Here is a 25,223-nt window from a genome sequence, read left to right as displayed (position 1 = left end):
GAGGATCAAAACAGTGATTTGGAAAACAAGGTAGAAAAAAACACCCAAGCAGAGCAGCAAAAAGAAAAAAGACTTTTAAAAAGTAAGGAGAGTTTAAGAAACCTTTGGGACAACATGAAGCATTGATACCAGGAGAAGAGAGTGAGCAAGGGATTGAGAACCTATTTGAAGAAATAATGACCAAAAACTTCCCTAACCTGGTGAAGGAAAAAGACACACAAGTCCAGGAAGCACAGAGAGTCTCAAGAGGGACACAAAAAGGCCCACACCAAGGCACATCATAATTAAAATGGCAAAGGTTAAAGATAAAGAGAGAATCTTAAATGCCATGAGAGAAAAGCAGTTAGTTACCTATAAGGGAGCTCCCATTAGGCTGTCATCTGATTTTTCAGCAGAAACATTTCAGGCCAGAAGGGATTGGGCATAATATATTCAAGGTGATGAAAAGCAAGGACCTACAACCAATGCTACTTTACCCAGTAAAAGGCAAGAGGAACAAGGGAGGAGGTTGCCATAAATACAGTCTCTGCTGCAGCCTGGCCAAGACATGAAGAAAGACAAAAACATGCATTTTGTAGAAAACAGTGACTTGTATGGGTGAATGGTGAATGGAACTAGAGCCTCCAGCTGGGTGGCCCCCCAAACAGCTGGCTTGGAACTTCTGCGAATTCATGGGGGCAAGAGAGAATGGCACCCCCAACCCCAGAGAAAGGCATTCTGTCACCAATGACCCAGCCAAGGACAGAGAAGCAAGGCCAGGGACCACTGGCCCTCTAAACGCAGCTCCTGGACACCAAGGCCATTAGGAAAGAAGAGAAGACTATCAGCTTGGTTCTCTCTGGACATCATCAAACAATTAGGGAAGGTCCAGATAGAGGGACACGCTCCCCAGTCCTTTCCAGAGCCCACCAGGGAGGGGCCTTCAGGCCAGTTGGAATGCAGACTGCTGGAACAGCCCAGGACATTTTGAGTCTGGTGTCTGGAGTGGGGCCCTGGAACCTGCAGGGGGTTCTTGTGCTTTCCTGTGCACTTGGATGTCAGGGCCACAAGCAACAGGAAGGGCAAGGCCTCCCAGGTCTCTTCCCAAAGCAGAGGGCAACCTCCACTGTCTCAGAGCCCAGGGCAGTTGGAGCATGCTGTGGCAGAAAGAGGTGGTCTCTGTGTGCTCTTGCCATAGGCTAGGTCTCTGTGCGGCTCTGAGAGGCCCGTTGCTGCCGAGGATGGGGGCTCTTGGACGCTGTCGTGTGGGAGAAGAACTGGGCACGGGGTAGGCCGTGCTGGACCCCTGCCCTTTCTCACCCACATCATGGCCCCTCCCAAGCTTGGGGAGAACACCCTCCAAGGGGTGTGAGCCTGTAAACTCTGGTGAGGCCAGGATGTTTTTCTGCTGAGAAGCCAGGCAGAGCCTAAGGATCTCAAGGAAACTGGCCCTCCGTGTTCAGAAACAACATCCCTCATTCCAGCCAGTCACCCTCTGGTGCCACTTGTCATCTGTCCTCAGGCATGTGGCAACATCCAGGCAATAGTCTCCTGGGCCTTTGAGTTTCTCCGTGAGGGTGGAACTCCCTCTGTGGGCTTCCTGGGAGGCTCCCCTGGGGTGGGGCGAGGAGATGCTGCCTCCGCCCAATGTGTGTGCATTTCTTATTGGAGCAGAAAGCAGGGCCTGGTCAGGATGCGAGATGTGCAGCTGGGCTGGGGCTCCGGAGGGCCTGCAGGCCTGTGGGCACGGGACTGGGACTCTCAGTGGGTCCACAGGTCCCAGAAGCACTAACCCATTCTGATTCTCACCCACATGCATGGGGGGGCTTGTAGGTCATAGGTCACAGGCCAGAGGCCATGGTACCTGGAAGGTCCTGTACTGGGTCTGTCAGGTGGCTTCTCAGCCAGATTGGAGAGGGCTGTCCACAAGGAAGAAACAAAGGTGAGGCCAGGAGACCTCCTTCCTCAGGGAGCCCCCACTATGACCTGTAATTACAAGTGAGGAAACAGGCCAGGGAGGGGTGAGGCAACCTGATAGGTGGGGCCGGATCAGAATGGGCAGGACCCAGCCTCTGAGCCGGCTGCCTCTCTGGCCTCGCCCAAGAATTCTTCCTGAGATGGGGCAGGACCTGCACAGGGCAGGACCCTGGCAGGACAGCGCCCTGTGCTCTGCACCCCTGTCCTCCCCACTGGGACTGGGGATCCTGGAAGCTCAGGAGACAGCGCAACTCAGGATTTCAAAGAAGGCCTCTTGCTAAGCAGAGAACTTCAGTGGATGAAAAAGATAATTATGCCAAGTATTGCTTAAGCAGAAGGAGTCCACTGCTTCTGTCAGCATGCCAACTATTCTGAAAGCAGGCTTAACGTAGGCGCTGCCTCTTTCTCTGACTCTTACAATAGAACAAAAGAGAAATGGGCTCCATAGGCCTGTGCGGACGTGGCCTCCGCCCCCGAGATCCTGGCAGGGTTGACGGCCCAGGGGGCCGAGGGGCCGGCCGTGGGAGGGAAGACCTCTGGGGGCTGCAGTCCCCTAAAAGCTAGAATGTGGACAGTGGAAATAGTTCCTTTAGGGAGCCCTGGAGACACTGGCGTTAGGAGGCTCTGTTCCTGGGAGGGGCCGTTCCCTGGGCAGGAAATGGGGACCTGAAGAGGGTATGCCCTAGCCAGTCCCCGAGGGGGCAGCTGACAGTGGGCTGCCACATGAATGGGGCAGAAGGAAGCGTCCAAGGATGGGATGCGGGGCCTTGCTTCTTGAGCCTGTGTCTGTCCTGTGATGTCAGGATGGCCCCTCCTGTGGCGTCCCTGCCCCCCAACCCCTCCCTCTTGTCCTTCCCCCATGAGTTCCCAGCCCCTCATTCATCCTCTCTTCCCTGTCAGGTCCCCCTGCGCCCAACCCTACTCCCTTCCCCCGAGGGGTCCTGGCCCCCTGACACTCCCCTTCCCTGCAGGCTTCCACCTGTCCCACAAGGTCACCAGCGTGGTCCCCGAGAGTGCACTGCTCATCGTGCTGGGCCTGGTGCTGGGCGGCATCGTCTGGGCAGCCGACCACATCGCATCCTTCACACTTACGCCCACCGTCTTCTTCTTCTACCTGCTGCCGCCCATCGTGCTGGACGCTGGCTACTTCATGCCCAACCGGCTCTTCTTTGGCAACCTGGGCACCATCCTGCTATACGCTGTCATCGGCACCGTGTGGAACGCAGCCACCACTGGCCTTTCTCTCTACGGCGTCTTCCTGAGTGGCCTGATGGGTGAGCAGGCACCCCCGTCCACCAGGCAGACTCTGCGGGGTGGGCGCCATCGGGGTGGGTACCATCAGGGTGGGCTTTGCAGAGTGGACACCACAGGTTGGGCTCTACCGGGCAGCCTCTGGGCAGCCCTATTTAAGAAAGCTCAGGGTGCAGAACACAGACCTTAAAAGTGGTGTTTCTGGTCAGTGTAAAAGGTTACCGGTGGGCCCACTAAACCCTCTTAGTTTGTTTAAAGTAAAGTTCAATTCATAAATAGCTAGTCCCCATGTAGTCCAGCAACCCCAGATCAAGGCATGTGTTCTGCCTGGGAATGAAGTCCGGTTGGACCCGGGAGGCCAGTGGGCTGGGCAGGTGGGAACAGCCCAGCTGCTGTCCCTCCCCCTTGGCAGAGAGATGGGGTCCAGCCCTGCTCCCCTGTCACCAAGCCCCCAGGGACAAAGAGGGGGAAACCCCTCTGGCAGAGGCCTGCATCCAAGCCACACAGTCCAGGTAAACATGCACCTAAGCAGAACGTTTGGGTGTCCTTTCTGCACAAACCATGGAGAAAAGGCCACACCTTTTCACATGCACACAAAGCTACTCCCTTGCCATGTTTTCTGCAGTTTGGTTACTTAACTTAATTCAGCCCTGGAGGACATGCATGGTTCACCCCACCCACCTGCGGGTTGGTCATTATCTACCTGGGAAACTGGAGCAGGCGAGGCCAGGGGTTCACCTGAGGCCCTACACAGATGCGCCGGCGCGGCACAGCCCTCAGTGCTGGCCTGTCTGGGGTTGCCACGGCTGCCCCTGCCGTGTCATGAGTCTGCAGGTTTGCTGTCAGCACTGGGGCAATCAGGGCCGTGAGACCGTGGCTGTTGGCACCCACGCGCCTGCCTGAGCGCTCAGCCCCACCTGCACACATCCTGCACCAGAACCAGTCTCATGGGGACAAGCCCAGATTAGCAATTTCCTATCTGATTGAAGGAAGAGCCTTGTACCCGCCTCCCATGTAGCTCAAGACCTTTAAATCCTAGTGACAGAGGAGATGCATTGAGAAAGAGGGACCAAAGGTCCCCTGATGAGAACAGTCACCTTGCACAGCACATTTGTCACCTTGGGACTTTGTCCTTACCTCACGGGGAGCACACATCTTCCCTCGAGCCCCCCACTGTTGGCACCACCCACCAGGCCCAGCTCAAAGAGACCTATCAAAGGTGACATGGTGTTACTCTCACCTAGAAGCTGCAGGACCACGTAGTGTGACTAGTTTACATTTGTTGGCGATGTCTTTAGATAGTCAGGACATACTTAAGATGACATGGCCATCTCTGGCTGCTGGGCCCAGGGGAAAGTCTCAGGGTTTAGAGCAAGGACACCTGTGACTGGCACCCCTGGACACAGCTGGTTGGGCTGAGTGTCAGGTCAGGTCATGGAGCAGAGCAGTGCCCAGGGGCCAACATGTCCTGTTCCCGGGTAAACAGAGCTGGGAGCCGGTGGGGTGAGGAGGGCAGGGATCCATCTGTGTGGACCTGTGGCTCGAGGCCTGGTGCACCCCTCTGAGGAAGGGTCAGCCTGGGCATCCTGGGTCGCTGTCCATGTGAGCCAGCTCCCAGCAGTTGGAGAGGCCCCCACAGGTGGGCAAAGCCACAGATCTCCTTGCCCGAGGTAGAGAGAGGGACTAGAACATGCAGCTTGGTGGCCATGAGCCCACAGTCTCGTCCACGGCTGTCCTAGCAGGGTCAGTGCTCCTAGACCCAGCTTGCATCTGCTTGGAAGGGCTGGCTTCTAGACGGCACCGCTGGGTTGGTCAGTGTCTGACACAATCGAGGCTGACATTCAGGGAAGATTTTAAGGACCGAGGGGCCTGCACAGGGAATGTGTGTCAGGAGGCCCCTGTTGTTCAAACCCAGGCAGGACTGCATTCTCACAGTTGCCCACCGACAGTGTCTGGGGTGGAAAAGCAAAACCTGTGATTCCCATTCCAAATGGGGCATTTTAAACTCCCCGGAAGCTGGTTCTTTTAACACCTGTCACTTCCGTGGGATACTGTGACACTGATGCCAGGCATGGCGCTTTAGGAACTCACAGAAAACTTCCTCTGCGGGCAAACCCCTCTGCAGAGACCACCTTCCCTGTGGGGACTCTGGGGGCATGCTGGGCCCTGAGGAAGAGCTGGGCTCCTGCAGATGCCCCTGTCCTGGAGCTCTGGGCAGCATCCAGCCCATATGTACTCAGGCTCGCCCGCCCTCCCTGCATCTTCCCTGCCCTGTGGATGGGTATCTTCCTTCTCTCAAGGCCTGACTGGCTCTTGGGCCCCTGCAGTCCACTTGGACTGGGGAGGGGACTCAATGCCAACAAGGCAGCAGGGAGGCCCACAGCCAAGGTCATCCTCCAACCAAGCCCGGCTGGTGGCAGGCCTGACACCTGGGCTGAGATGGACAGGTACCCACATGCACCTCCCTGAGGTTGCGGGTTCATCACTGGGAAATGGGGTTGGCATGTGACCTGTTAGTAACCTGTTGGTGATCTGGGACCTGAGATAACTCTGGGAGGATTGCAAAGGGTGAGAGTGCACTTAAGCACCACCTCCCCACCCAAAGGTGCCCAGGAATCCTCTGGGCAGGAACTGTACAGCAGAGAGAAGTAGGGGGCTGGGCTCCACGTGAACCTGTTCCTTCCAGAGCTTCCTCTCTCACCTCAGCCCCTGCTTCTCCCCTTCCAGCACCCCCAAATGTGTCATCCATCTCACTCTTCTCTCCCCCATTCCCTTGCAGCCACTTATGTTAGGGGTCTTTGGGGTTTCCCAAGGGCAGTGATGGCATCCAGGGTCCTGTGAGGCCTGCCCCAAACCCCTCACCTCCCCTTAGGCCAATGCTGGTTGTTCCAGTCATGGCTGAGACATCATTTCTCTGGGATGCCTTCTCTCCCCCAGCCAAGTCCCCTGACACCTTCCCAGCACCTATGACCCTGCATCTGTACTCATGTTGACTTAGGCTGCAAACTCCCCAGGGCCGGGGTCTGATTGCGTGTCTCCTGGCCAGGTACCACCTGATACCCTCATCTGTCTGCAATGGGTTTCCTGGTGAGCCAGCCAGGAGGGGTCATCCAGACCTAAGGGGAGATGAAGAAGAGAACCAGGGCGGTCAGTCTCCTGTGGATGGGCTGGGGTGCCCCGTCTTTCTTGAAGGACTATGGAAACCCCTGAGGAAGGCCAGTGGCCTGAGGTCTGACTTCGGTTCCCACCCAGCCAGCCTGAGCCCTGAGAGCCAGAGTCCCCAACCTGGGGGTTCCCAGTCCAGCAGTCGCCAAGGCTAGCAGCCTGAGGCAGCCCTGGAAAGGCCAAGGATATGCTCCTGCCTTTGCTCCCCATAGCCCCTCTTCTCTCCCAGGTCCTGGTGGCCAAGGGACGCTGCAGGGACCCTCACCCACTCAGCCCTCTAAGGCTCTCCCTGACGCCCTGCTTGTCTCCCAGGACACCTGGAGATCGGGCTGTTGGATTTCCTCCTGTTTGGCAGCCTAATCGCTGCCGTGGACCCGGTGGCCGTCCTGGCGGTGTTTGAGGAGGTTCACGTCAACGAGGTCCTGTTCATCATTGTCTTTGGGGAGTCACTGCTGAATGATGCTGTCACCGTGGTGAGAGAGCGGGGGAGGGTCCTGGACTTGCCACAGAGCATTCAAAGCTGTTGGTGGGGGGAACCATATTTACTGTGCTGGAAAACACAGACCCCCTCCCCCAATCCCCAGGCATCACCACTGTCCCTCAGTGCATTCAGCACAGGGAGAGCCTTCCCGAGGTCACCGCAGAGCCCGAATCTGCTTGTTGGCCCCAACAGCCTGAAGGCTTCAAGGTTAAACAGCCTTCCCCAGGCCAGCCCCTTTCATGGGGGGCCTTTTCCTCCACTCCCTCCTAATGTGGAATGACTGGCTGTTTTAATCGCATTTCTTCATTTGTTCTTTCACAGTTTTTAGCACCCCCCACCCCCCACACACTTCATTCCTTCATGGGTGACGATTTCACTGTTGAAATCCCATGCTTTCTGCTCCCAGAGCAGAGGGTCTTTAACTTTGGGTCTGCAGTTGGTGCCCTCCTTCCTGATTTTAGCATTAGTAAGTAAACAAATACAGTCTCACTGGGATTAGGGAAGGGGATCAGCTAGCACTAACAGTGTGTCCAGGAACGTGGTCTTTCCCTCAAGGAGGTGACACCAGGGAGCTTGGCAGGGTCCCAGGGTAGGCAGGGGCTGGAGGCCGGGTTAACACTATTGGAAGTGAATAGAGGGTACTTGAAACGTGAGGAATTGTCTCAGCATTGTGGCCATCATGAAGTTTTCACAACCCAGTCCCAAACTGGGCCACGAGCTCCCGGAAGCGAATGTGTCTCCGAGCCAACTCTAGGCCAGGCTGCATGCCCCGCCGTCCACCACCTTGGCCCACAGACTGCAGACACCGTGGGACCTGGAGTTCCCTCTTTGCTCTAAAAGTGCGTGTGGCTTCTCTAAGAAATTCTTGTCCCTGACGTTGCTTCAGGGTTCAGGAGATTGAAGAACCTAAGGGAAGATTGCACCGGTTTCCTTACGTGGCGGATGAGATAGTCTCCAGGGAACTGAAAGTAGTTGGAAACTCGATCAGAAGTGCAGCGCATGCCCCTTCAAGGCTGAGGCTCCTCTGGCCTGAGGCTTTTGTGTCTCTGTGGAGGCATGAACTCCTGCGGAGCCAGCGTGCTCTCCACTTATCTCCTGCATGAGGCCCCATCTTCCCTCCCACGCGGGTTTTCACGCAGAAGCTGGGCAAGCAGCCGTCTGGTTCCCAGTGACCTTTGCGTGCGTGTGCCCCACCGTGTGCACAGCGCCTATGCTTCTCCTTTGGCAAATACAACTGTATTCACCCACCCCTTGGGAGTCCTGGGGAGCACAGACTTGGGGGCACAGAGATAAGTTTCCTCCTGAGGGGCCTGCAGCCCACCCAGGGTGGCACCTCGGCTTCCTTGAGGTGGAGCCCAGTGCACCGTTTAGGAGAGCTCGGGCTCAGAAAACACAGCTGTTTCTACAACTGAGGCTGAGGAGAAGGTTTCTGGGTGTTTCATCTCAGTGTCTTGGTAGGATAAGGTTTAAATATCAACATGCAAAGATGCCAGGGGTGTGATCCCACATCGGGGGGCAACACAGCAGCGAAGCCACTAAAGATGAAACCGAGTTTGTCTTGGAAAATGAAATTGAGAATTGTACTCAGTGGTTACCTTTGTGGCCGCCCCTGTTTTGCCCAGAGTTGGAACGGGCCATGTTTGCTCCTGAAGATTCTAGTTCCTTTCAGAATGTTCTGCCTCCCGGATCCCACCTGCTGGCTCATCTTTGGACTTCTTCCTATTGACCAATACTGCCCTATAATAATTTTCCTGCCAGCAGTTTTCAGGTTACAAAATAGATGGCTGCCACAAGCTCCTCTCTTTAGCTCCAAGTCCCGCAAGGCTTGGGGCCTAAGACAGGGAGGGGGTCAGTGCCGATGGAGGGCTGACCCCATGTCTGGTTTGCCTCTCTGTCCCCCAGGTCCTGTACAACGTGTTTGAATCTTTCGTGAACCTGGGTGGTGACAAGGTGACTGGCGTGGATTTCTTGAAAGGCATAGGTGTGTGGTTGGTGGGTCCACGTGTCAGGGGAATGCCAGGGCCGCATCCCCTTCTCTAGAATGCAGGCCGCTTCTTGGCAGTGTGTCTGTGGCCTGTGGAGCTGGGCTGGGCCAGGCTTTGGCCCAATGTCTGCCCCTGTGACCCACGGTCTGATGGTCCTTTCTGTCCCCAGTGTGTCTCACAAACACAATTTCACTGGGTTCCAGCCACCCTGGGAAGCCCGAGGGTCGTTGCCCCGTTAGACCCACAAGGATATCAGGTTGGGGGATGTGGGTCCTGGTGTCCTTGGCATCCTAGATGTTTCTCTGGGCAGGGATAATGGCAGCCTGGCTGTGCCTGTGGGCGCAGGGCTTGGTCCTTGCTGCAAACCCATGCTGCAGGGCCACTTGTCACAATGCTCTCTCTGATGGGGACAGGGAGCTGGGCCTCCTATGAGCCACAGGTCTGCCCCCTCCCCAGCTTTCCGCAGTGAGGCTGGAGGAGTCCAGGCCTCTCTTCCAGAGAATGGGCCTCTTATTTGCTGCGCTGTTGGCGCCTCTGTTGGGGGGGGTTACCAGGCAACTGCCATGCGGAATGGCCTGGAAGGAAGGCCAGCCTGACCGGCCTGGCCCACGCCACATGGGTCAGGCCATGCTGAGGCCACAAAGGGCCTTTCAGGAAGCCCAGCGTTGCGTCCTTGCCTCTTGCAGTGTCCTTCTTCGTGGTGAGCCTGGGGGGCACGCTGGTGGGGGTCGTGTTCGCCTTCCTGCTTTCACTCGTGACCCGCTTCACCAAGCACGTGCGCATCATCGAGCCCGGCTTTGTGTTTGTCATCTCCTACCTGTCCTACCTCACCTCCGAGATGCTGTCCCTGTCGGCCATCCTGGCGTAAGTCCTCCATCGCTCACGCAGGCCCCAGAGTCCGGAGCACACCCTGGCGGCCCTGCTGAGTGTGGTGTGGGCTGTGGAGCATAAGGGCTGTTTAAACAGGGAAGCAGGATCCGCCCAGATGAGGGGGAGGCAGGGGTGGCGCTTTTGCTCCCCCAGCCCCAGAGATAGCACAGCCTGTCACAGTACCTTCTCCAGCCCACTGTCTGCCTGGCCCACTTCCCAAGCTGGGTGGAACGTCACTGCAGGGGCGAAGAATTTGATCTGTTTAGCTTTTTAAACAGGGAGTTGGTGTTCTGCTGCAACCGTCCCCACTGCAGGCCCACTCTGGGATGGAGGGGAGGGACTTTGGGTTTCTGGCCCACACCCCTCCTCCGTCCCAGGTCTGCTCCATGCCCCCCCTTTAGAGCCAGCCCGCCTGGCTTGGACAGAAACAGGCAGCCTGCTCTGTGGCTCAGGGTTCAGGTCCCAGAGGCTCATAATCAGATAGCGGTGATGTTGGCCTGGTCCCAGCTCAGGTCGCTGAATCCCCAGTAGGAACCCTGAGCTCATGGAGAAAAGGGCTGACCAGTCAGTGGACATTTGGCCAGAACACAGGGGCCCTGAGGTGCCGCCAGGGGACAGCAGGTGCTGGGCCTTGGGAATGGCCCCACAGGGTCCAGTGGGAGCCCCACAGCATGTCGTAACCCCCCACCCAGCATCACATTCTGCGGCATCTGCTGTCAGAAGTACGTAAAGGCCAACATCTCGGAGCAGTCCTCCACCACCGTGCGCTACACCATGAAGATGCTGGCGAGCGGGGCTGAGACCATCATCTTCATGTTTCTGGGCATCTCGGCGGTAGACCCCCATATCTGGAGGTGGAACACAGCCTTCGTGCTCCTGACGCTGGTCTTCATCTCTGTGTACCGAGCCATTGGTGAGGGCATGGGGGATGGGCAGTGGGGGGTGACAGGGACCGTGTGGGGACAGGGGAACCATGGGGGTTGAGGGAGAATGGGGAACCATGGGAGATGGTAGGGGGCAGTGGAATGGAGCACAAGGGGGGATAATGGGGCTGGGGTGGTAGGGGATGGGAGGCTATGGAGGATGATGGGGAGAGGGCAGGAGGACAGTGCAGGGACAATGGTGGGTTGACATAGGGACTGGCTGTCGGGTGTCTGGGAACCAGGGACTCGGCATTAGCCCCCAGCCCAGTGAAGGGGAGGTTCAGGAGCCCCTGGAGAGCCTCGGACGGTCAGTAGGCCTCAGTGAAGGCCCAGGCCTCACCACAGTGATCCTAAGGTAGGACAGCTGCGGGTCAGCATGGAAGGTTCCCAAACCCAGGGGAGCCTGTCTGGTTCCCCACAGACTAATCTGGGATGTGACAGAGTGACTCGGGGACAGTGCAGTCAGGAAATGGACCATGGCATGTGTGAGGCAGCAGCCCCCACTGCTGCCCCCTTGAACCTGTCACTGCCCCTGGCATGTGCTGCCTTGGGGACCTTGATGGGGGCCCGAGGGGGCGACAGGCTTCCAGTGGTCACACCTATGCCTCCCCTGGGCCCTGGGGACTAAGGGCTCCAGGGAGCAGATGCCAAGGTGGGGTAGGGTCAAGCACTGGCCTTTGGTCCTGCAGCTGCCCAAGGCATCAGGCGGCAAGGCTTCGGCCAGCACAGCCTTAGCCCCACAGAGACCTGAGATCGGCGGAGCTGCCCAGCAGCCAACACCTCAGACTTGCAGTGTTCAGAGTGTCCACAGAGAGGCACAGTTCCAAGGTGGAACAAGGGACAGGGGGTGAGCAGGGCCATAATGTGGAGTTGTCACCATCCCCTATGCTAGAGGCTGCTGTCACTTGTCACTGACTTCCATCCTGAGAAGGAATTGCCAAGTGCTACCTTTCAAGGGCAGCGGCTGCCAGGGAGGGTGAGAGCAGGTGCAGGGCTGTCTGTGGCAGCTGAGTGCAGGCCTGGCCCCCACAGGTGTTGTCCTGCAGACCTGGATCCTGAACCGGTACCGCATGGTTCAGCTGGAGATCATAGACCAGGTGGTCATGTCCTATGGCGGCCTGCGTGGGGCCGTGGCTTTTGCCCTGGTGGTCCTTCTGGATGAGGACAAGGTCAAGGAGAAGAAACTGTTTGTCAGCACCACCATCATCGTCATCTACTTCACTGTCATCTTCCAGGTAGCCTCTCTGCCCTGGACCAGCCAGGCCTCCCTGTCCCGACAGCCCCCCACACCCCAAGCCCGCCGGCCACAGCGGGCAGCCACGCCATCACCGTGCTCTCCAGAGCCTTTCCAAGCTCCGGGCCCTAATTAGATTTTATAATTTTAGTAACTAGGAGCTGTTTTGTAGGTTTTCATGTGGCCCCACAGGGGACGCAGCACAATTTGGCTTAAAAATACCCTTCTGAGCTGGCACTGGTTGAAAGAGCTCCACTTTGGATTTTATCACCCCACTTGGCCTTGCTTTAGGAGCTGGAGCTGATTTCGGGCCCTCAAGAGGTGCCAGGGGACCTGAGGGGCTGTTGTGGGGGATCCTCTCTGCAGGGAAGGTCACAAGCCTGCTGGGTCCCTGGATAAGGGTGGCCCGCTTCACCCCCTGTGGGGTGGGTGGGTTGGGTGTGGAATCGCACACTGGAGGCCTGGTGGGCTGGAGCGCGGTGCCGTGTGGCCTGCCCCAGCTGTAGGGGTCAGTGTGTCCCCGTCTCCCAGGGCCTGACCATCAAGCCCCTGGTGCAGTGGCTGAAGGTGAAGAGGAGTGAGCACCGTGAGCCCAAACTCAACGAGAAGCTGCATGGCCGGGTAGGGGGGGTGGGGTAAGGGAGGGAGAGGGCTAGGGGATGGGAAGAGGGCTGGGGGAAGGGGGGACATGTGGAGGAGCGTAGGGAGGGCCATCAAGTGACACCAACCCTTCCCTCTGTTCTGGAAAGGCTTTCGACCACATCCTCTCGGCCATCGAGGACATATCAGGGCAAATCGGACACAATTATCTCAGAGACAAGTAAGTGGCTGGTGTGGCCCCTGGCTGGGTGAGAAGGGAACCTTGGGAGGTACTGTTGCCTCAGTTGTTCGTTTCCCTGCCTCCTCCTCTATCCAATGACTGACTATAGACCTTCGGGTAAACAGAACGCTGCCACTCTGACCCCACAAAACTCTAATTACGAAGAACACTGCACTCAAAGGAGCCAAAATGTCCAGGTCCCCCTCCTCCCCCGGAACCCCCCTCCCCTTCCTCTGCTTGGAGCCCCTTGTGCCCAGTGTTCCCCCTCCCCCAGTGCACTGAGACTCTTCTGGAAGTTCCCCTTCGAGTCTGGCCCAGCCACTTCCTCTTCTGACCCAAACAACTGGTCACTGTTCTAATTGTGTTGGGTTTAAAAAACTATTTCTGGGCAGCTTGAGTCTCTCTGGGTGTGAGAGCTGAGGGGGTGGGGCAGTCTCCTCCCCTGACCTGTGCCTCCTGCAGGTATGACGTGCCCCACACTGTCCTCAGCCCCACCCTGTCCTCAGCCCACCTTTCTGGAGGGTTACGTAGTCACTTGGAAAACTGTGTGCAATATCAAATTAAATGAGAAAACAGAACCCGCAATTTTATGTACATTCTTATAACAATTGTCATCAGATAGGAAGGTAGGAACAAAGTACAGAGTTGTGAAACAGGCATGATTGTGGTTTATTGCTTTTCCTTTAAAACTTGCCTTTGTGGTGGTTATAAATAGCACATAAAAATCAGTGAGAGAAAAGGGGGCCTTCTGTGTCCACCCAGCTCTGGGAGACCGTGTTTGGCGAGTCTGGATAGTGGGTGGGGGTGCCCTGCCCTGTCATCCGGGGCCTCGCCCACAGGCCTCCAGATGCTGACCTTGCCTGGTTCCATCCCCCAGGTGGTCCAATTTTGATAGGAGATTCCTCAGCAAAATCCTTATGAGGAGGTCAGCCCAAAAGTCACGAGATCGAATTCTTAATGTTTTCCATGAGCTCAACTTGAAGGACGCCATCAGCTACGTGGCCGAGGTACGAGACACTGCATGTTTTTCGTGTTGGAGGTGGGGCCTGACCCAGGACTGGGCTCCTCCTCACCTAAGGCCACAGGGTGGGTGGGGAGGCAGTTGCAGGCAGCACCATGCTGTTCTTTTCTTTTATTTATTTATTTATTTTTAGAGAGAGAGGAAGGGAGGGAGAAAGAGAGGGAGAGAAACATCAGTGTGTGGTTGCCTCTCACATGGCCCCCATTGGGGACCTGGCCTGCAACCCAGGCATGTGCCCTAGACTAGGAATTGAACCGGCAACCCTTTGGTTTGCAGCCTGCACTCAATCCACTGAGCTACACTAGCCAGGGCACCATGCTGTTCTTGATGGCCCACCTGCAAGTCTCCCTGAAGCTCATGAGTCCTCCAGTGCCCCAGGAAAGGGTCATGTCACAGCTCCCTCTCACTGGAGGCGGAGGCATAGAGCCTTCCCCTATGACTCTGTAGGACACTATGGTGCTGGTGGGTCTGACCCCTGAGGCCAGATAGGGGGTTATGGGGCCATCATGGCTCTCGACACACATGCATGCACACCTGTGCACATGTGTGCCACACACATGCATGCACAGGGGGAGGCAGCAAGGATGTCTTCTCGAGTCCCATGGGGTGAGCATGGAACATACCTGTGGGCAGGCTGTGGTTCTGAAGTGGCCTCCTCAGCATCCCCTCACCCCTCCCGGTAAGCAGGACTCACCTGCATTCAGAGTCCCTGGCCTTCTCCAAGGAAATGCGTCCAACCCCAGGTCTCTGTGAGAGCTCTCCACCCCCATGCATCCAGGGTGTGGCGTCGATGAGCAGGGCTCAGGGAGCACATGGGTGGCTAAGGGACAGGCCTGCTGTGTGGGCTGCATGGTGACACCCAGGATCTCGCTGTTTCTGATGCCACCTCCCAAGCAGCAGCTTCCAGCCACTCACAGTCGGGACACAAGCCATGGTGGGTCTCAGGTCTAACTCCACCTCTCATGGGACACGCAGCCCGGCTGGCCTCTTCCCCAGCAGCCACCCACCTCCTGGCAGTGCTTTCTAGCTTTTCAGTGCACAAGTGTGATCAGCACACGGCCACCACATTGATTACCAGGCCACCCCTGCCATATGCACATCTCCACGCATGCCCCAAGTCCCAAGGTCACCTGGTGCCCTGCCTAAGCCTGGGTCTGGGCAGGTCCTGAGCTTGCTTCTTTCCTGCCCCCACTGTATGACCTGTAACAGTGACTTCCAGGCTGTCCCGCATGGCCCTGCGGGGCACTGCTGCCCCCAGTGACACCCAATATTCACAGCAGCAGGTACACTTTTGACCCCTGACCAGGCCTCCCCCGAGGGGCTCTGATTAGGCAATCCCAGCCTTCCCTCTGACCCCCAGAACCTGCAGATGCCATGCCTTCCCTCTGTCCTTTCTCATGCCAGCTGAGGTCTGCGCAGAGCCTGACGAGCTGGGAATCTCAGCAAACCCTGTGGCCTCAACAGAGGTGCGGTGAGGGGCTGGGAGTGTCTGTTTGTTCGGAGGGAAAATGACTGCTGCCTCCGCAGGGCTCCTCTGTCCCACACGTGCCAGACACGCCGATGCCCAGGTTACCCAGAGGGACCCGCTGCTCCTGGTGGAGGAGCTGGGGGCCATGGGGAGATGAGGAGAGGGCCCCTCAACCATCCACTGAGCCAGGGCCATGCCAACCCTGTTCCACGGAAACCCCAACCCACAGGCTCCAGACTCCCAGCTGCCATGTGGGTGACACAGGCTCCTGGCAAGGTCCCTCACCTCCACCTGCACTCCCCACATCCAGTGTCCCAACCCCTGACTGCCCATGGGCTCCTCCCCTGGTCGGGCCTGTTCAGACAGCACCAGGGTGGGGCCTGTGCACCTTGCTGTCTGCTCCCAGCAGGTCAGTCCCACCCAGCCACCCTCCCTAGCTCCAAGCCCCTCCCCTCAGGGGCACCCCCAGCTCATGGCCCAGCCCCCACCAACAGGAACCAGGCTGTGACTTTTGTTCCTGTCGGGCTCTGCTCTGTGAGGTCTCAATCTGAAGGTATAATTCCAGAGGGTTCCCTCCATGGACAAATGAGGACAGCTAGTGTGGACCCCCAGTGGAGGCAGGGGTCACCTTCCTAATCCCGTCATGCTTTACCAACACCCACCCCCCCACAGTGCCCAGTGAGGTGCTGTGTCCTTCACACACAGCTGCATCTTCACTTTCCTCTCCCATCACAGTGGCTAACTCACCGCTACTTAGCTCCAGCAAGGCTTTGGCTGTGGCCTCTGAAACCTCTCCAGGAGGAGAGGTGTCCTGGATCCAGGAACAGTGTAATGTGGCTCCAGCGCTTCGGGCTTCTCTGGGCTCTGTCCGAGTGCCTGGCTCGGCCCGCCTGCTCCCTGTCCTCGCTTACGCAGTCTGTTCCCTCACAGGGAGAGCGCCGCGGGTCCCTGGCCTTCATCCGCTCCCCTAGCACTGACAACATGGTCAACGTGGACTTCAGCACGCCACGCCCATCCACCGTGGAGGCGTCCGTCTCCTACCTGCTGTACGTGCCCAAGTTCACCCAGGCTTCTCTCTAGGAGAGGCCACCCCTCACCAGGGCCCCTCTCTCCATGCCCCTGGGGGCTGCTGTGGGCGGGGGGGGGGGGGGTGGTATTCCCTGCCCCCCGACCCTCCTGATCACAGCCACGCCAGGGGCCCATCTGGACAGACACCAGCCAATGGGCATCTTGGGGCAACTGAGAGATATAAAAAAGGCAAGTGGAGGCCCTCAGCTTGAACACCATGGGGGGTGGCCCAGAGTGTGCAGAGGGGCATGGAAACAGGTAGGCGCCAGGTGTTCCCCTGCACAAATTCACCGCTATCATCTGGTCAGTGGGTTAGTGTTGGCAGGGTGGGGGCAGGGGGTGGTCAGGAAAGCGAGGCAGCAGATTTGGGGCCAGAGCCTCCTACCTTGTCTGTGCCAGTTGCTTGGCTGGGGCTTGTAGGCAGCGGAGGGCTGTTCTTGGCCTTATCAGTCAGTGTCCAGATTCTGGGGAGATGGCAGTGGATGTGTGGGCTCACAGCTGGGGCTTTAGCGTAGCTGTGGGAAATGCACACAGGTAAGGTCAGCCTTCAATGGGAGGCTTTGTGGGGGTCGGTCAGGCCAAAACCCCCAGGGAGAGGACTCTCAGGACCAGCCTTCTAGGCAGTGGTTGGTGCCCAGGACAGAGGGCACGGGGGCACGGGGGCAGGAGGGCAGGCGTGAGAGCAACGGAGCTCTCGGACACTCCACGTGGTCCCGTGTAGGAGGGAAAACGTTAGTGCTGTGTGCCTGGACATGCAGTCCCTGGAGCAGAGAAGGAGGAGCATCCGTGACACGGAGGACATGGTCACTCACCACACGCTGCAGCAGTACCTGTACAAGCCCCGGCAGGAGGTGAGCTCGCCAGGGAGTGGGGGCGCCTCCCCAGAACCCCTCGGGATCCCGACCAGAGAGAGAGGGTGGGGACACAGGTCCTCCTTTCCCCTCCCTGGAATGAAGGGAGGAATCCTTGCCTTTAGAGAAGACACCCCTCAGGCTGGAGGGCCAGGGCTCAGCCTACCAGCTGGCGGTCCTGGGGCTCTGGAGTCCTGTGGGTCTGTCTGGCCAGCTTCACAGGGAGCCTGCCCAGGGGCTGCACTGGGGCGGTGATGTTGGGGTGCCTCCAGTTCTGCAGGTCACCACCAGCTGTGACTGTCCCGTCACCTCTCCCCTTCCCCAGTACAAACATCTCTACAGTCGACATGAGTTAACTCCAGAGGAAGACGAGAAGCAGGACAAGGAGATCTTCCACAGGACCATGAGGAAGCGCCTGGAGTCCTTCAAGTCAGCTAAGCTGGGCATCAACCAGAACAAGAAGGCGGCCAAACTGTATAAGCGAGAGCGTGCCCAGAAGCGGGTGAGGGTGCTGAGCGAGGAACCGTAGGGCAAGGGGGACCTCAGGTTGGGGGTGGAGGGTGGGGGATGCAGTGTGGAGGCAGGTGTGAGGGGTTAAGGTCACCATGGGACCATACTGGTCAGTGATGGCACCACCAAGGTGCTCCCTTCAGGGACAGGCCTGCACAGGGAGGGGATCTGGGCTGTAGACCAGTAGGGTCTCCCAAGGACCATCTGCTGTCAGGGACCCTATGGCTGCCATATTTTACCTGTAAGTGGTTTTTTCCTGTTTTTCAGAGAAACAGCAGCATTCCCAATGGCAAACTGCCAATGGAGAGCCCCATACACAATTTCACCATTAAGGAAAAAGGTACCAACTGGGGCCACAGCAGAAATGCTTGTCAGCAGGAATTCAGGGACATGGGCAAAGGGCAAGGCAGGGTGCAGAGGGCTGTCCTTGGAGGGAGACCCTTTGCCCAGCACCCAGGACCCTCCACTGCAGGCTGCTGCCCTACCTGTCAGAATGGCAGTGATGGCAACCCCCAGGGTGTGCTGGGAGCATGGGCCAGGGCCTCCCGTGTGCCCAGCCCATTTCCCTCGTGCTGCCCTTCCTCTGCCACCAGATTTGGAACTTTCAGACCCAGAGGAGACCCCCAACTACGATGCTGAAGAGATGAGTGGGGGGATCGAGTTCTTGGCGAATGTCACAAGGGACACAGCAACAGACTCCCCCTCAGGTGAGGGGAAAGGGGTGGCCTTCTGCTGCTTCAGAAGCGAATGCAGTCATTGGACAGGGCCAGTAGGACCTGGGAGGTCCCTGCTCTGAGAGAAGGGAGCTGTCACCTGTCCTGCCCATGGTGTGGGGAAGAAAAGCATGGGGCGGAGGGCCTGAGCCCCAAAGGCACATGACCCTGACCTTCTACGTGACCTCCAGGTGATGGCCGCAGGATGCACTGGTATCTGACCCCTGGGTACCACCCTCCATCTTGCCATTCTGGGTACACCTGGGAAGCTGATCAGCCACTGCCCTTTCTCCTAGGAATTGACAACCCTGTGTTCTCCCCGGATGAGGACCCGAGCATCCTGTCCAGGGTGCCACCCTGGCAGTCTCCCGGGGAGACAGTGGTGCCCTCCCAGAGGGCCCGTGTGCAGATCCCCCAATCTCCGGGCAACTTCCACCGCCTGGCTCCCTTCCGCCTCAGCAGCAAGTCCGTGGACTCCTTCCTGATGACCGAGGGCCCCAAGGAGCATCCCCACACCACTCTGCCTGAGTCCACGCACATGTAACTGGCTCCTCACACCTCCCGAGTCCCTAACACCTGCTCTCTCCTCAGCTCCTCTCCCCAGGCATCTGCCTCTCTCTTGGTCCTGGACCTGAACCTCTGCAGACCTTCTCCAGCAGCTGCTCTTCCTCTTGCTAAGCCTGTGCCCACAAGCCTCTTGTTCTGGTTGAACCTTTCTTAAGAGACTATCCGAGTCTCTGCTTCTTCAGCTGGGATGTCAGGATCCAGAGCTCTTTTGGGGATTTGACTGTTTTAGCTTACTGGTTAGAATTTACTCTTAGATTGTCAGTTTGATCACTAACTACTCTAAGTTTTTAACCCATGCAGCAAGCCCACAAATCTAAGTTATGAGCTCAGGATGACTGGGCATGGGCTGGGCTGGAGTGCTCTGTGGACAGGGAACATCTGTTTGTCTCCCTCAAGGCCCTGGGGCCCCGGGGAAAAGACTACCTGACAGAGGTGAGTCCCGGAGAGAAGCAGGTGTTTCCTCTCACTCTCATCCAGAGAGGAGCGCCACCTGTGTGCCTGCATCCTTGCTGCAGGCCCTATGGTGGGTGTGCCCTCCTAGATCAGGACGGGAAGGCAAGGAGAGGGTGCTGGGCAAGGGTGGTGGGTAAAAGACCAGGCCCCCTTTCAGTAGGTGCTGTAGTGATATTGCTGGGTCCCAGAAGGTGCTGTCCCTACTTGGCCTTCTGCAAGGAAGGGATTCAGTCCCCTTAGGCAGGGTTTTGGACTTGGCACGTTTACCTTGAGTGTTTGTGGGAACATGGGCGGAAATGGAAAACAAGACTTTCCCCAGCACAGGTGGGGCAGACTCGCTCATGGGGGTTTCACCTGTTTCTCTCTCCTGTGGACACTTGGAGAAGGGTGGTTACCAGTCCATCTGGGAGGACTCAGTCGTGCTGGTCCAGCGTGGCGAAGTAGTTTCTTGGCAGCGAGCTGGCCTTTCTCCGGACGTTTCTGGGACTAGAAGAGGCGGTGCACAGTGAAGCGTCTCTCACAGTCCCACTTGGCATAGAGCTTGTGGGCAGGACCCCGCGGTGCTTCTATGCCCCTGTCTCCTCCTGGCTTCCTCCCTCCTGGGGTCTTCTCCTTAAACACCCTGGATCTCAGTGCTGGGCTCTGTACGGTGGTGGGCAGAATGGGGCACATGTGGAGGGTCTGCAGAGTCAGGGTCTTACCTGACCCTGTCACTGGGGACCCTGGTGGTCACACAGCCAGGATGTGGCCTGCAAGTGTCCCAGAACATGGCAGGTGGTAGGGGTGGGCCCCAGGCTCGGTCTGTGGGGGTTCTCCTTGCCCTCAAGAGCCCGCGATCACGCTGGTTTCTCCTGCAGGTGACACGGGCTCTGACGCGCCGCTGACAGGACGCACGTCCCCGCGCGAGGTACTGCCTGCCGCTGAGAAGCCTCTGCGCCTGCTCGCCCCACCCCTGCCCAACCCGGCCCCGGCAATTGCGCCCCCATCCCAGCCCACCGCCCAGAACCCGGCGCCTGTGGTGCCGCCAGACCGCGAACTGGGGGCGGGCCCTATATTGGAGGCGGGGTCTGCGTCGGAGGCGGGGCTTACGCAGGGGGCGGGACTGGAGCGCAGGGGACTGCCGGGCGCACATGCGCGGTCAGCGGCGGCGCGCCGCGTGCACAGCCGGCGCTCGTTTCAGCGGCCCCGCGCTCGCCGCCGCCCGGCGCTACTCAAGCTCGCGTCCCTGCAGCCGTCGTTCCACGCGCCGCCGCATGCACTGGAGCAAGAGGAGACGCCCCTGTGACGGACGCGACCTCCCAGGTGTCCCTTCCGTGGCCTCGGCCAGTCCCGCCGAGGCCTGGGGCAGCCTTGGGCGCCACTTCCCGCTCATCCAGAGTCAGGGTGTGGGATCAGCAGCAGGAGGACCAAATGTCTGCAAGGCCTGAACCTCAAAATTCCATGGCGCCACCTGCAGAGTGCAGGGGATCCCCTGTGGAACAAGAAGTGGACAGTGGCCAAGCCTCCAGCTTCTGGGAGATCTGGACACGTGAACTTGTAAGGAGACTGCCTCGTGGATCCTTCTGTACACCTGTCCTGGTTTTGAACTGAGTTGGCACTTAGTACTGTTTCTGCTGTCACCCCTGACTCAGGGACTGGAAGGGCCCTGGGACTCCAGAGGCCAGGCTCCGTGTTTGAGTTCTTGTCACTTTTAATGTCCCTCCTTTCTCTCATCAGCACTGTCAGGGAAACTGAGACCCAAGAAAAATGGTATTTTTTCAGTGGTACCAACCTGATTTCACGCCCAGGCTGGCCTCTCTCAGGGCTTCAGGAGGTCAGAAGCCCCGACTCCAGGAGAAATTCACAGGCCGAGGCTGTGGTCATCCAAGGCCTGGGTGATACCATGTCCACTAACCAGTTCTGTGAACACCTGCCACCTCATAGACTCGGTACAATTGCAGAAACATCTTCTGTTCGTTCATCCTTTTTGTGTTGAGACTTCTAAAGCCCAGCACTTGTCTGATCTCAGTGCGGCAGCCTCTGGGTACCAGGTGAGGTGCCGCCCCATACTCAAAACAGCTGCTCTCTGGCCTGAGCTGCCCCACCTGACACTGGCAGTTGGCCCAGGCTGGGTTAGAGTTTGCACTGACTGCATGAGCGTCCCCCACAGCTCCAGCTAAGTCAAGAGGGGCCTTCATTTAGCAAACAGCTCTTGTTTAGAAGTACAGCCAGTCCTTAAGTGGACCTGGGCCCTCCTAACCACAGCAGAGGGAAGCTGGTGGAAGTTCTGCCCTTGGGAGCTGCTTTTTTATGGAGAACTAAGGGGTCTTGGAGGGGGGTTCAGACCCTGGTAAGACCCTGGCCCTGTACTGAGGACGTTATAGCACAGATGGCCTGTTACCTCCTCCAGGATTTCAGAGACGTGGCCTTAGAGCTCCCCCATCCCCACCAAGACCATTATCGGGCTGTCCTGCGGGGAGCAGTTAGCAAGGGACCTGCTAACTTAGCAGTTGCTGAGTTGGCTCTCATCTGCCCACCCATTCCTCAGAGTTAAGGTTTTGTGTGAAGTCGAGGTAGTGAAGGATTAAAGGGACAGTGGATTTCAGGACACTCCTAGAAGCTTTTCTAAAGAAGCCAGGCTCTGTTCTGCTCGGGAAAGACTTCATGCTGTGCTCCAGTTCTCACAGCCTCCATGGGTGAGGGTCACTAGCAGTTTATGGTGCACACTGAGTCCCTGATGGAAAAGTCTCTGCAATTTGCTGTTCATAGCTTTGCTATTGAGAAAAACAAGTGACAGCAAAAGGAACATTCAGTGTGGTGTTTGTTCACCAACACAGAGAAGGCTCTTTACCCCGAGGGGAGCGGAGCTGCTCATTAATTTGAATAATTAGCTCAGCCATCACAAATAGAGGAGTGACACTTGGTTCTCAGTAGTTGCTCCCCACACTTTGCAACCATTTTAATCAACTCTGAGAGCACAAGACCCAGCCACAATCTGCACAACAAAACCTGTCCATTAGTGACCTCAGGCCAGCCCTCGCTGAGCCACAGCCACCAACAGCAACTTTAGGAAAGTGATGCTCTGTCCACTCCCTGCAGGAGTGGTTCATCCAGAGCAGGCTGGGTCCAGGAGCAGGTGGTTGTCTGGGGTCCACAGCCCAGTCAGTCTGGCACCTCCAGCCGCCTTAACAACTCCCCTGGACCACTGGACTCAGATCCAGTTTCCGGCTGCAGGGCCAGAGACTGAGACCAAGAAAGCAGCTCAGGGGCAGTTCCTGGACGCCCTACTCACTCCACTCACCCCACTCAACACTAAACTTCCCAGTGGCGAATCCATTTGGCAAACGTCTCCTGGACAAACCTTCAGCCCCGTGTTTCTGTGGTGGGTGGGCAGATCTGTTTGTTGAACTGCACAGTCTAAGCACAGCCATAATGGAACTGAAGTTCCAGACACGAGACCTCACAGAACCCCAAACCCCACATTTCAGTGATCGAGAGACATCTCCACCTGTGACACGGTGTTATAAACCCTAGTACTGTGGATACATTTCATAAATGAGAATCCTAGCTGTTCTTGTCACTGTAAAACAGAATGTAAACAATGTCTTATGAATGTATTTCCTTAGGAAAACTGTTGTAAAATTTTTTATTAGGAAAGAATTCCTATTTATTTAATACTGAACTTTGGCCTACTTTGTGGTAGACGATAAAGCACACAAATTTAGGATTCACTGTTTCTCACTTCTTGAAAATAATTTTGTCACGGTGCTCATGTACTGTGTACTATTGATCTATCGTGAAAGGAGATTTTTAAAGCAAGAATTTCATTGAAATTGGAATTGAAGAGTATTATAATGAGTGGTGAAATTGTGAATTTTGTGAAAATGATCTTAGTCAGACTTTGTATAACCCTAATCACAATCGATGTGCCTTAAAGGGCCCCCCACTGTGCTGTTGGCAGTGTCCAGGTAGGGGGCCCGCTGTAGACCCTGCCACAACTGCCTGATCAAATCTATTAAAAAACATTTCAAGGCATTTCTTGGTACAAACTTTGTCAATGAGAAATCACATCAAGGAGAATGTAAGGAGCAGTCTCTTGAAGGCAGACATTGCTCTGGCTCTGGGATTAACGTGGAAGTGTGTGTGTACATAACTGTGCATGTGCGTGGGGGGGGGTCCTTCTGGATGGTATGAGGTCACTGCACACACAGCTGTGGGCACAGGCTGGGTCCTGGAATCTGGTTCCTCCCCAGCAGAGACAGGTGGACACTGCCACTCACTTGCTTAGACTTGTCACTGCACACAGAGGCCAGGCCCAAGAAGGATGGTTGCAGCATTCCCCGTCTAAGTGGGAGGGCAAAGCAGCTGAAACATCAAGGGGGGTGAGCCTGGGGTGGAAACAAGAGTGGCACGGGACAATGGGGTCCATAGCCTAGTGCACAAGGAGGGCCTCTGCAGGTTAAGACAAGACTAGTTGGGGAGGCACAAATGGGGGTAGGCCCAAGAGATGGAGCCATGTGCTGCCCCTAAATGTCCCAATGGATCCCACCTCCCATGCCCCAGGTGGAGCCACACAGGGACGCCTAGGCAATCATCTCCCGCAGGTCATCCTTGAGGTCTTGGTGTCACAGAGACACACCTTTAATGGTTAACATTTTGAATGCTTATTATAAAAAGAAAATAGTGTGTCAAAGTCAAATCCATAGATACCATTCATGAGGAGTCTGACCCGCCATTTCAGTTGATAGAAAGGAGTTTCCTGGGGCTGTCCTAGGAATCACCACAAACTGGTGGCTTAAAAACAACTTCACAGCCAGGAGTCAGAAATCAGGGTGTGGACAGGGGCCCACTCCCTCTGCGCCCAGTAGGGTCCTCCCAGCTCTACACTCTCTGCCATTTCCAGGCTTATAGAAGCATCACCCCAACCCTGTCTTTACCTAGTGTCACCTATTAAGGACACTAATTCAGATTAGGGCCCCCATCTCCCCTCTCCCAGGTTGGTTACCAGAGGGAGCCATTTTCTGGCCTCTCCTTGCTCTGTGTCCCATGTCTGTGCTCAAGTGGCTCCTGCTGGTCGGTACCAACCTGGCTAAGGCATTCCCTACACAGGGAGGTGAGACAGAGCTGCCTGGTGTTGCCCACCAGGCACGAGTGGTTTCCTCTGCACAGAAACCCCCATGCTCTCAGGACCTGTGTCTGGGGTGACCTCATTACAGCGGCCTGGATGGTGCCTTAGCAGCTATGAGGGGACAGCACACCAGGTGAGGCTGACTGGCAAGAGCTGCATGCATGCTCACCAATTAGACAGTCAAGAGTCCTTCCCCCTTCCCTCCTCCTCCTCTGAAAACCCACTGAGAGTCAAGGAAATTTCCTAAAGATGTTCTTTCTCCTGAACGGCAAGTGTTTTGACAGAGAATGATCCCGAGACTCAGTGAGGAGACAGCGGGCCCAATGAGACAGGATGAAGCTGGCCCCTGGTACGGGCTGCCTGTCCTGTTAAAACCAGGGTACTTTACATGGGTTCTGCTGGCCTCTTGCCAGGTAGCCTGTACATTACCCTCCCCTGGGTGTTGGCGTGAATACCCACTCACTGCCCACCCACCACGACACGTCCTCCACTGCAGACTCCCCATGCCTCCCAGCACACCCTAGCCAACATCCTGTCCCCGTATGTGTGCCACTGTGGGACTGTGCTGACGTTGGCACCCAGCTTGGGCAGCCAATGCTTAGCTGTTACTGCAGTGTCCCCGAAGTGGACACAGCCAAGGGACCATCACATAATCAGAGGAAGACACCAGCCAGAACATATGCCACTTGGGTCTGTTATTCTCTCAATGGTCACACTGGACATTTATTCCAGAAGTAACTTGGAGTGAAAATAAATGAATTTTTATTATTATCAGGGGCA

General features: G+C 56.9%; 1 protein-coding gene and 1 long non-coding RNA gene across 5 annotated transcripts in view; one reads left to right on the top strand and one right to left on the bottom strand.

The window, feature by feature from the left end:
- Window positions 1–23,350, top strand: part of SLC9A3 (solute carrier family 9 member A3) — a 49,621-nt gene extending 26,271 nt beyond the window's left edge. The window contains exons 2-17 of one of the 3 annotated variants that reach the window (XM_053913548.2): window positions 2,928–3,230; window positions 6,685–6,845; window positions 8,756–8,834; window positions 9,525–9,702; window positions 10,401–10,621; window positions 11,664–11,866; window positions 12,397–12,486; window positions 12,615–12,685; window positions 13,563–13,692; window positions 16,105–16,220; window positions 16,964–17,093; window positions 17,419–17,595; window positions 17,871–17,943; window positions 18,212–18,310; window positions 18,613–18,856; window positions 20,194–23,350. In XM_053913548.2, coding sequence (XP_053769523.1) covers window positions 2,928–3,230; window positions 6,685–6,845; window positions 8,756–8,834; window positions 9,525–9,702; window positions 10,401–10,621; window positions 11,664–11,866; window positions 12,397–12,486; window positions 12,615–12,685; window positions 13,563–13,692; window positions 16,105–16,220; window positions 16,964–17,093; window positions 17,419–17,595; window positions 17,871–17,943; window positions 18,212–18,310; window positions 18,613–18,856; window positions 20,194–20,197 — 2,279 coding nt within the window. In that variant the 3' untranslated portion in view covers window positions 20,198–23,350. Of the gene's footprint in view, window positions 1–2,927; window positions 3,231–6,684; window positions 6,846–8,755; window positions 8,835–9,524; window positions 9,703–10,400; window positions 10,622–11,663; window positions 11,867–12,396; window positions 12,487–12,614; window positions 12,686–13,562; window positions 13,693–16,104; window positions 16,221–16,963; window positions 17,094–17,418; window positions 17,596–17,870; window positions 17,944–18,196; window positions 18,311–18,612; window positions 18,861–20,193 lie in introns of those variants that run through there. The other 2 variants (XM_053913533.2, XM_024578478.4) reach the window with 2 other exon arrangements.
- On the bottom strand, window positions 16,242–20,196 carry LOC128779505 (uncharacterized). Of its 2 annotated transcripts, XR_008425487.2 has the most exons (3): window positions 20,038–20,196; window positions 19,691–19,822; window positions 16,242–16,757 (listed from the first exon to the last, which is right to left on the bottom strand). It is a non-coding gene; the product is annotated as an uncharacterized lncRNA (long non-coding RNA). The 2 variants fall into 2 exon arrangements; XR_011650550.1 differs by lacking the exon at window positions 16,242–16,757 and having other exon boundaries at window positions 19,597–19,822.
- Window positions 23,351–25,223: the final 1,873 nt, after the last annotated feature.

This window comes from Desmodus rotundus, chromosome 1 (assembly GCF_022682495.2).
Source record: "Desmodus rotundus isolate HL8 chromosome 1, HLdesRot8A.1, whole genome shotgun sequence".
NCBI classification, from domain to species: domain Eukaryota; kingdom Metazoa; phylum Chordata; class Mammalia; order Chiroptera; family Phyllostomidae; genus Desmodus; species Desmodus rotundus.
The sequence above is the reverse complement of the archived record's forward strand: the minus strand, read 5'-3'. Positions and strand labels throughout refer to the sequence as shown.